This window comes from Pseudonaja textilis, unplaced genomic scaffold (assembly GCF_049901715.1).
Source record: "Pseudonaja textilis isolate UNSWEBS1 unplaced genomic scaffold, rPseTex1.2 PTEXSCF30, whole genome shotgun sequence".
NCBI lineage: Eukaryota > Metazoa > Chordata > Lepidosauria > Squamata > Elapidae > Pseudonaja > Pseudonaja textilis.
The window spans coordinates 299,875-311,708 of NW_028262883.1; the positions used below are offsets into that span (position 1 = coordinate 299,875).

An 11,834-nucleotide genomic window follows, 5' to 3' on the forward strand; every position below is an offset into this window, starting at 1 on the left:
ATCTGACAGTTTGGTCAGGGACTTTGCCCTGCATGACCTGGTTTACGCCAGAAATTATGCAGGGGACCCTCTGTGGGTACCTGGTCAAGTTGTGTCAGTCACAGGTCCCAGATCCTACAGGGTCCTCCTGGAAGATGGACGCCTGTGGCGTAGACACGTGGACCAGCTCAGAAGGCGATGGAGAAGCACAGCTGATACCTATCCAGCCCAATCTCCTAGCACTGAGGGCTCCCTGCTGGAACCAGTCTACCCAAACGGAAGCTCCCTGCAGGACCCGATCTACCCCATCGACCAAGAGAGTTTGATGGAGGACCCGGGCTACCAACAAGGGACCCCGAACCAACAGCCAAGCGAACCTGTCTGCCGTCCGGACCAAGCGACTCACCAAAGTCAGCCCGAACAGGGGGACTTACCTATTTCACAGAGCGCCACACCCGACCGAGCCCGCTCCTCAACAACCTCCGAGACGTTTCCTGGGGGCGAGGACTTGACGCCAGCCAGCAGCTTGCCCAGACTGCGACGTTCCTGCCGCCAGCGCAGACAACCAACCTACCTGAAGGACTATGCATGCTCCCAGCTGGGGGAAAGGAGTGTTATGTCTTTGGGACTGGTTGGAGTCCCCAACCAGGTCCGCTGTTTGAGCGGGAGCACCAGCCGCTCCCATTGGCTGGCACCGTTTGACAGCCGGCTATAAAAGGTGGCTGTCGAGCAGTGTCAGCCCCGTTGCCGCCAGCTAACCTGCCAAGTTAGAAGGCAGACGCGGCAACCCTTTATTCTTGCAATAAAGCCTTTAACGTTCACTCTGGCTCAGCCTCGTTCCTCCACCGCTCTACAACAGATATATTGTGTCCGCAGCCAACATTTCAAAGCTGAGGTGGCATAGGCAATAAATCCCATTCACTCCTCAAGAAGCAATTTACAATTAAAGCCCATTTGCACCCCAAAAATAATAAATAGCAGAAGGAGGATTGACAATGCTTCTGTGCAGACAAATCTGAAAGAGACTAAGATAAAGCTGGATTAACCCCCTTCCTTCCTTCCTTCCTTCCTTCCTTCCTTCCTTCCTCCCTCCCTCCCTCCGTCCCCTTCCCTTCCTTTTTTGGCCTGTTTTTTGGCCATTTCCGGCCCGTTTTCTGGGCAATTTTTAGGCCGTTTTCTGGCCAAAAATGTCCTGAAAATGGCCCCAAAACATGCCTCCCAAATGGCCTGAAAAATGGCCCCAAAACATGCCCCCCAAATGCCCCAAAGTGGCCTGAAAAATGGCCGTCTTTGGCCATTTGGCCATTTATAGGCCATTTTTCACCTGGAAAACAGCCTGAAAAAACGCCTCCAAAATGGGCCAAAATGGCAGTTTGGGGGCCTTTTCTTGGCCCATTTTTCAGCCAGTTCACCAAACTGGGCAGAATTTTAACTGGTTCAAGTGAACTGGTCCAAACTGGCTGAATCCCACCTCTGTGAGAATGCAAGAAAAAAGGAGATTTAGCTACAATTAGTGAAAGAAAGAATGTTGATGGAAAGAAAAAGGGAGTTAAAAAGGAACTGAATTAACTTCTCTGCTTTTTCCAATCTTTTTATTGTACAGCTTGACCCAGAACTATTGCTGACAATTAAATAAAAAGCTTCAAACCAACATAACCCTCTCAAATCCTGAAATATGCCCCCTCCAAAAATCTTCACACATTTTAATACATTTTTAAAGCAGCTAAAGAGTTACATGAGTATAATACATGACTAGAACAAAACCACGCAACTGTTATTTAGTTAATTTTATTTAAATCCAATTTAGACTTCTTAGCCCTCATCACACTACAGAAGAGCAAAATATGGCCATAATACTTGGGAAAAAAATTACACAAGCACTGGGGAGGCTTCTGGTCATTCTGGCTCCTTTTGTCAGAGACGAATTCTTCATCATTTCTGCTCTTGCCACAAGTTACACATTGATCTGCGTGTGACAATTTCCTCATATCATGAGGCCTTTGACTGAATAATGTCCAATGTTTCTGCATAGGTACCGGTTCACTCAGATCTCAGTTCTACAATGAGGATGCAAATTTGATTACTTTTGCAATGTTCCATAGGTGCAAATTTGATCACTTTTTGTTTATTTTTTCATTTTGTGCTTGCGGAAACAGCACCTATTAAATGACTTTATATCCCTCTGAGAACTATGACTAAGTGGGAGAATGACGACAGTTGGGGAGCAAGAAGCTTATTTCTAAAAAGTAAAATAAATGAAACTATACAGATACCCCTCAAAAACATATAAATCATAATTATAATGACACATGCTCATCTCTAGAACTGTCAGTTATGAAAATGAACAGCGAAAAAAAAACCCTTTTCAAAGTTCAGACTGTAAATTGGAAACCCACCGATTGAACCCACTAAATCAATAATTAGCATACATTCTCAACGAAATGTATCTTTGTTTAGCGAATTGGCTTCTCCAGTTTATGAATTATGTCATAAGAAGTAAGTGTATGGGGCTCTGCTGAAGCCTTTTCCATACTCCATGTATTTATATGGGTTCTCCCTTCTGGCTCCTCTGATGGGATGTAAGATTGCTGCTTGTTATAAAGCCCTTTTCAGACTGCAGGCATTTATATGGCTCCACCTCTATGTGGATCCGTTTATGGGATGTAAGAGCTCTGCCTACTGTAAAGGCCTTTCCGCACTCCATGCATTTATATGGCCTCTCCCCTGTGTGGATCCTTTTATGGGATATAAGATTACTGTGTTTGCTGAAGCTCTTCCCACACTCCAAGCATTTATATGGCCTCTCCCCTGTGTGGATCCTTTGATGGGATATAAGATTACTGTGTTTGCTGAAGCTCTTCCCACACTCCAAGCATTTATATGGCCTCTCCCCTGTGTGGATCCTTTGATGGGATGTAAGATAACTCTGCATGCGAAAATCCTTTCCGCACTCCATGCATTTAAAAGGCTTCTCTCCTGTGTGGATCCTTTGATGGGAAACAAGATGACAATGTTGGCTGAAGTCCTTTCCACACTCCATGCATTTATATTGCTCCTCCCCTGTGTGGATCCGTTTATGGGATGTAAGAGCTCTGCCTACCGTGAAGCCCTTTCCACATTCCATGCATTTATATGGCTTTTCTCCTGTGTGGATCCTTTGATGGGATATAAATTTACTGTGATGGCTGAAACCTTTTCCACACTCCATGCATTTATACGGCTTCTCTCCTGTGTGGATTTTTTGATGGTATGTAAGATAACTCTGCATACGGAAGCTCTTTCCACACTCCATGCATTTATATGGCTTCTCTCCTGTGTGGATGCTTTGATGGGAAGTAAGATGAAAATGGTTGGTGAAGCTCTTTCCACATTCCATGCATTTATATGGCTTTTCTCCTGTGTGGATCCTTTGATGGGATATAAATTTACTGTGATGGCTGAAACCCTTTCCACACTCCATGCATTTATATGGCTTCTCTCCTGTGTGAATTTTTTGATGGTATGTAAGATAACTCTGCATACGGAAGCTCTTTCCACACTCCATGCATTTATATGGCTTCTCTCCTGTGTGGATGCTTTGATGGGAAGTAAGATGAAAATGGTTGGTGAAGCTCTTTCCACACTCCATGCATTTATATGGCTTTGCTTCTGTGTGGATCCTTTGATGGGATATAAATTTACTGTGATGGCTGAAACCTTTTCCACACTCCATGCATTTATACGGCTTCTCTCCTGTGTGGATTTTTTGATGGTATGTAAGATAACTCTGTATGCGGAAGCCCTTCCCACACTCCTTGCATTTATATGGCTTCTCTCCTGTGTGGATGGTTTGATGGGATATAAATTTACTGTGATGGCTGAAACCTTTTCCACACTCCATGCATTTATATGGCTTCTCTCCTGTGTGGATCCTTTGATGGGATATAAATTTACTGTGATGGCTGAAACCTTTTCCACACTCCATGCATTTATACGGCTTCTCTCCTGTGTGGATTTTTTGATGGTATGTAAGATAACGCTGTATGCGGAAGCCCTTCCCACACTCCTTGCATTTATATGGCTTCTCTCCTGTGTGGATGCTTTGATGGGATATAAATTTACTGTGATGGCTGAAACCTTTTCCACACTCCTTGCATTTATATGGCTTCTCTCCTGTGTGAATTTTTTGATGGTATGTAAGATAACTCTGCATACGGAAGCTCTTTCCACACTCCATGCATTTATATGGCTTCTCTCCTGTGTGGATGCTTTGATGGGAAGTAAGATGAAAATGGTTGGTGAAGCTCTTTCCACACTCCATGCATTTATATGGCTTTGCTTCTGTGTGGATCCTTTGATGGGATATAAATTTACTGTGATGGCTGAAACCTTTTCCACATTCCATGCATTTATACGGCTTCTCTCCTGTGTGGATTTTTTGATGGTATGTAAGATAACTCTGTATGCGGAAGCCCTTCCCACACTCCTTGCATTTATATGGCTTCTCTCCTGTGTGGATCCTTTGATGGGATATAAATTTACTGTGATGGCTGAAACCTTTTCCACACTCCATGCATTTATACGGCTTCTCTCCTGTGTGGATTTTTTGATGGTATGTAAGATAACTCTGCATACGGAAGCTCTTTCCACACTCCATGCATTTATATGGCTTCTCTCCTGTGTGGGTCCATTCATGGGATGTCAGAGGACTATGTTTTCTGTGTGCTAAACTTTTCTGTGACTCAAGAGTCCCATTTTCTTGAGAAAGTGTGAATATCCATTTTTTTCCTTTGTCTTTGCTTATATTGGCTCGTCCTTTGGCTTGTGATGGACAGGGTCCATTTACATCTAACCTGTCTTTGAAAAGTCTTACACCTTTCCTAATATATTTCATCTTTAGCTTTCCTCGTTGATCAATATAGTCCTGCATCTGAGCAACAATCGAAGATGAGGTTTCATTATTCCAGTTATCTGATGGGTTTCTGTCCTGTCTTTGGAATTCTGTTTCAATTGCAGGTTTCTCCAGTATATCTCCTTGTCTGATCACTTGGATTGGTTCTCCAGAGACTTTATTGTCATTCTCAGTATCACCTTCAAAGGAAAAGAGAAATGAAAATGAAAGAAAGGTTAGGGAAAAAGATTACTCTGTCAGAAGTTATATTAATTGCCTTCAGGTATTTTGTCAAATTCTAATATATTGCATACTGTATCCTTATAATGGCATGATATGGAAATGATAATATCTCTTTCAATGAGGCATAAAACCTTGGAAAAGACCTTAAGACAAAAAACTTGAATGGCAACTCTTGATAGGACTGATATGGAAGCATCTGGGCCAAAATAGTTGAAATCTGTGTGATGAAATTTGGCATTACGTCAAACCAAGGAATTACTCTGCCACTAAAATGTTTCAATAGAAATACAAAAACAAATTGGATAGGATATATCTAAGCATAATGCCACTGACCTATTTCCTTCATAGGAGCAGTGGAAAAAACGAACTTTTCCTTCTCCCTCTGAAAAGGGGATATCTATGTGGAGATGTTTCCTTAAGAACAAACTAATGGCAACTAACTACAAAATGTCTTCCTGAGCTCTCTGACTGGAGAGTAGGAAACCCTTACCAAGAGAGGCCACATTGTTATAATTCTCCAGCATGACTTCCTGATGCAGAGCTTTTTGGTGAGGATCCAGCTGGGACCACTCCTCCTCTGAGAAATACACAGCCACCTCCTCAAAGGGCAATGTGCACAAGTAAATTTGCCAAATCTGTCCATGATATCCAGACTAGATGGAACAAACTATGTTTCATGGTCAATGAAATGTAGTTTACTGCTACGAAGAGAAGGTTTGTGGGACATAATAACAAACCCACCAGATGTATCTAACTTAGATCCTAATGTTGAAGAGGATGCCAAAAAGATACAAGACTATGAACGAAAGAATGAGCAGGCATTATGCATCATAGGACTGACTCTCTCAGACCAGCAACTCATTCATATCCGTGGAGAGGAAAATGCTGCAAACTGCTGGGATAATCTCAAGAAGATTTATGTTCGAGACAGTGTAGGAGCTCATATCAATCTTACACGGAAGCTGTTTAGAACACATCTTGAGGAGAATGGAGACATGTTAACTCATTTAAACTGTATGAAAAGCATTTTTCAAGAGTTACAAGAGAAAGAGCTTATCTTTAATGAGTTGCAACAAGTATACATCATACTGTCTTCTTTGGATCAAAGCTATGATGATTTTGTGACTGCTTTAGAGGTATTGCCAAAAGACAGTTTATCAGTAACTGAGATTACCGGCAGGCTATTAGAAGAAGCCAGAAGAAGATTTGAACGTGACCAGCTGAGAGAAGATAAGCCTAATAAAGAAGAGAAATTATCTTCAAAGCTTGAAAGAAACCAGCTATGTAAAGTAAAGCACCCGGAAGAAGAGAATTTATCTTCGACGGCATACACAATTAAAAAGTGTTTTAATTGTGGAGGCAGAGGACATTTGGCAAGATTCTGCAGAAAAGGGAAAAGTCAGAATGTAAAGAAGCCAAAGAAATCCTTTGAACTAGCCACGTTTAGCAACTGTGATGTGAAGAATGATATATGGGTGGTGGACAGTGGTGCATCCCACTGCATCACGAGAGATAAGACAAAGTTTATAAAAATGTCTACAAGCTCTCAACATATATCACTCGCGAATGGCTGGCACCTCAAGGCCAAGGGTGAAGGTATTGCATATTGTCCATGTTTAAAACAGAATATACAAATGCTGTATGTACCACAGTTAAAGATGAATTTACTTTCTGTAAGAGTATTAGATAAACTAGGTTATGCAATTACATTTAAGGATAATAAGTGCATAATTGAGAAAGATAACAAGAGGGTAACTGCAGCTTTAAATGGAGCATTGTATGTTTTACATGATAGTAAGAAAGGGGAGGCACAGACTGTATTTAACAATATAAAGCCTCATAATGAATGTATCCATTTATTGCATAGGCGTTTGGGGCATGTAAATTTTAAAATGCTAAAACGTACAGTAGAGTTATCTGATGGAATAAGGTTAAAACCCTGTGATAAATATTTGCGTTGTAATGTCTGCTGTGAAGATAAGAGTAAAATATTGCCTGCAAATAGGCTAAATGGTTTCAAAACTAAAGAACCTTTAGAAGTAGTATTTGCAGACATTATAGGTCCAAAGAAACCCAGTATGGGGGGTGCTCGGTATATACTGAGCATTATGGACCATTACTCTAGATATGGGTTTTGCTACCTAATGAAAAGCAAAACTGAAACATATCAACATTTCTTCAACTGGTTAAAGTTTGCAGAAAGAAAGTCTAAACGGAAATTGAAAACCCTGGTGACAGATAATGGTACGGAATTTGTTAACAACAAATTCCAGAATAGATTAAAGGTAGCTGGAATAGAGCACAAAAAATCTGCACCATACAGACCACAGCACAACGCATTTATAGAGAGAAGAGGCCAAACACTACAGGCAATGGTTAGAACAATGATAACTGATTCTGGATTACCTGATTCTTTGTGGGGGGAGGCTGCAATGTGTGCTAATAATTTATTGAACAACGTTGTTAACTCAACTACTGGTGAAATACCATTCACCATGTGGCATGGCAGGAAGCCTGATTTGAGTTACCTGCACACATTTGGTGCACCAGCATGGGTGCATATCCCTACACAACTCAGGCGTAAAGGGCAACACAGAGCTAAACAATTTTTCTTCGTTGGTTACGAAGCTAACCATAGGGCATATAGATTTTGGGAGAAAGGCACATCTAAGGTGTTATGTAGTGCCAATGCCCAATTTCTAGAGCACGTAGGATGGGATAAGTTAGAACAGGATACCAATAAAGAAGTGATTATTGAATCCTACAGAAATCCCATTAAGTATCCCTGTAACTTTAAAACTAAAGTAAAAAGAGAAATACAGGAAGAAATTGTGCCCATAGAGGAAGAAATAGCTGAGCAAGATGAGGAAAAGGAACAGGTAGTAACTCAAAAAAGTCCTCATACTAGCCCTGTAATTCCCAGAAGAACTACACGTATATCTAGACCGCCTGATAGATACCAGGCTAACACTGTGTGCCAGGTAAATAGAGTTCCATATACTGTGGATGAGATAAAAAAGTATCCTTCTAAAGAGAAAGAAAGTTGGTATGCAGCAATCAATAAGGAATTGAAATCTTTGAAGGATATGAAAGTATATGAAACTGCTAGATTACCTGTTAATATAAAACCCATTGGCTGCAAATGGATTTTCAAGATAAAAACTGATAAGGATGGAAATATAATCCATAAGGCAAGATTAGTAGCCCAAGGTTTTAGACAAAGTGCTAATGACTATGATGAAGTATTTGCACCTAGTCTTAAAGCAGCAACATTAAGGGCAGCTTTAGTGTGGGCAGCAAGCAAGAAGTATATAGTTAACCATTTGGATGTGGAAACTGCTTACTTGCACGCTCCACTAAGACATACTGTATATATGAAAAAGCCTAGTGGATTTAAAGGTGAAAATAATAATGATTGTTGGTTGTTAAAAAAGAGCCTCTATGGTCTTAAACAATCGGGCTATGAATGGAACCAGTATATTGTAAAGGAACTGAACAATATAGGGTTTAAAGCTGGTTTAGCCGATCCATGTCTATTTAAAAGGGAGATGAATGGGAAAATATCATTATTATTATTGTTCACTGATGATATTGCCTTGATTACTGAGACTAATGATGAAGCAAATAAAATTATAGCATCATTAGGCAAGAAAATAAAAATCAAGCAATTAGGGGAGATAAAGAGATATCTAGGTTTGAATATACTGAAAACACAGAAAGGTTTTAAGATATCTCAGGAGGATAAGATATCTAAATTGCTAATAGATTATAAGATGGAACTTTGTAAGCCTGCAAAGACTCCAATGAGTCAGGATATTTGCAAAATGGATGCTCAAAGTCCCAAATTTGATAAGGCAATATATCAATCTTTGATTGGTAGCTTATCATATATTAGCAATTGGTCAAGGCCAGATATTGCTTATTGTATAAATCAGCTGGCACGACATAACAATGATCCACTTCAATGTCATTGGATAGCATTGAAGAGAATCTTAAGATATCTAAAAGGAACATTGCACCATGCACTGTATCTAGAACCAAAAGGTGATCTAATACTAAGTGCTTATGCAGATGCTAGCTTTGCATCTGAAAGAGACACAAGAAAGTCGACTTCAGGAACAGCCATAATGCTGGGTAAGACATTAATAGGTTGGAAGTCAATAAGACAACAGCATATAAGTTTGTCTACTATGGAGGCAGAATTCTCCTGTTTATCGCTATTATGTACTGAGTTAATTATGTATAAACAAATGATGATTGATATGGGTATAACTGTAAATTATCCTATAATTGTACATGAAGATAATCAGGCAGCAATTCAAACGGCCACAAATATTGCAGTAAAAACGAGAAGCAAACATACAGATTTAAGGTATCTAAACGTTAGACAATCTGTAAAGAGTAAAATGATACAGCTGGAGTACTGCATGTCGGAGGACAATATAGCTGATAATTTTACTAAAGCCCAAGGTGCCAGTAAGCACCTAGAGAGTTGTGAAAAATATGGGTTTAGAATGTAAGGGCATTATATATTTATATCACCCAAAAGGGGAGAATGTTGGGTATATGAGTACTCCAACTGGTTTGGGTGAATAAATATATGAACCTAGGTTTAAGTGTTTGCAGCTTTAAGCACAAAAACTGCAATGTAATGTGATAATTATGGGTGCGGTTGCAAGCTGCAATAATAGGCAGTGAGAGAGACGTAACACTTCCTGGTCACTGGTTTCTGGTTCCTGGTTTCACTGGTTTCCTGGTTTCCTGGTTTACTTGTTGCTAGTTCCTGGTCTGCTGTTTTGCTGTTTACTACTGTTTGAGACGTCTGTTTGTTATTGCTTGTTGGCTACTGTGCTGGATACCGTTTCTACAAAAGGACTGTTTACTTGGTAAGCTGATATCCTGTGCATACTCAGCGTTGAGAAAGGTATTGGAAGAAGAAGATATTTTCAACAAGCAGATAAAGACATTGTTGACTAGTTAATGGACTAGGTTACTGGATGGATATATTGGATAATGACATATGGACTGATTGACACTGCTTTAACTCTGTATGAATTAAACAAACTATTTAAAAACTACAAACAGTGTTTTTGTCTCCAGTGTGTGTATACTCTTGGGCCCAGCCTCTCTCTCATTTGGCTGCCTGGCTTGACTGCTGCTGTGCATTCTGCTTGGGGGTTTGTCCCCAATCACTAACACCTTCTCCCTCTGAAAAGGGGATATCTATGTGGAGATGTTTCCTTAAGAACAAACTAATGGCAACTAACTACAAAATGTCTTCCTGAACTCTCTGACTGGAGAGGAGGAAACCCTTACCAAGAGAGGCCACATTGTTATAATTCTCCAGCATGACTTCCTGATGCAGAGCTTTTTGGTGAGGATCCAGCTGGGACCACTCCTCCTCTGAGAAATACACAGCCACCTCCTCAAAGGGCAGAAGACCCTCCTGAAAGGAAAAGAAAAAAAGTACAGAACAGACCGAGGAGGGACTGCAGGATCTTTCCTATTGTTTTTAATTTTCCAAAAGCTATGCACTAAGGTAAAAAAAGAATAGAAAACATTTGACAAAAGAAACATTTTTGGCAGGCTTTATCAACTTGAATGATTGTGTAGGACTTTCAATGCCATTCAGTTGAGTAACCCCCGTTTCTTTCTGGATCAATTGATCTAACAAAAATCCATCTATCCAATCAGCCAATCATCATCAAAATACACGCATCTGTCTTTACACAAAAGGGAAAAACAGTCCAACTTATCAGAAACAGCACCACAAAAAAACAGATTAGGAATACAAGTTAAAATAGAGAAGAAAATGGTAAGTGAGCAGCTGTCTACCCTAGACGAGTTCAAATCACCAGGACTGGGATGGATTACACCCTAAGGTTCTGAAGGAAATGGCAGAAGAGATCTCAGAATCACTGAACTATATCTTTCAAAGATCCTGGAGCATCAGGGAACTGTCAGAGGACTGGAAAAGAGCTGATGTAATTCCCATCTTCAAAAAAGGAAAAAAAATAGATCCAGGAAACTACAAACCTATAAGCCTGACCTCAATACCAGGAAGATTCTGTGAAAGATAATCAAGCAACAAATCAGCGAACACCTAGAAGCAAACAAAGTAATAACCAAAAGCCAACATAGGTTTGTCAAAAACAGATCATGCCAGACTAATCTTATTGCACTCTTTGACAAAGTGACAAAATTAGTGGACCAAAGGAATGCTGTCGATATAATTTACTTGGACTTCAGTAAGGCATTTGATAAAGAAGACCATAACCTACTACTGAATAAAATAGAAAAATGTGGGTTAGACAGCATTACCACGAGATGGATTTGTAACTGGCTGACCAGTTGTAGTCCTCAACATGTAGTCAACATGTAGTCCTCAATGGAACTGCATCTACATGGAGGGAAGTATGCAGTGGGGTACTCCAAGGCTCTATTTTAGGCCCAGTACTGTTCAACATCTTCATCAATGATTTGGACGAGGAGATAGATGGGAACTCATCAAATTTGCAAATGACACCAAGCTAGCAGGAATAGCCAGTACTCCAAAAGATAGGCATAACATACAGAAGGATCTTGACAGACTTAAACATTGGGTGCTATCTAACAAAAAGAAATTCAATGGTGAAAAAAGTAAGGTTTTACATTTAGGCAAGAAAAACAAAATGCACAGGTACAGTATATGTGATACCTTGCTCAATAGTAGTAACTGTGAAAGGGATCTTGGAGACAACAA

The 11,834-nt window shown here is 40.2% G+C and overlaps 1 protein-coding gene across 1 annotated transcript; it reads right to left on the reverse strand.

The window, feature by feature from the left end:
* Positions 1-1,751: 1,751 nt before the first annotated feature.
* LOC148123643 (uncharacterized) lies at positions 1,752-5,696 on the reverse strand. Its single transcript, XM_087919153.1, is given in 3 exon segments — positions 1,752-2,809; positions 2,812-5,049; positions 5,583-5,696. Coding segments are annotated over 3 exon segments (2,310 nt in total). The 5' UTR covers positions 5,617-5,696; the 3' UTR covers positions 1,752-2,771.
* Positions 5,697-11,834: the final 6,138 nt, after the last annotated feature.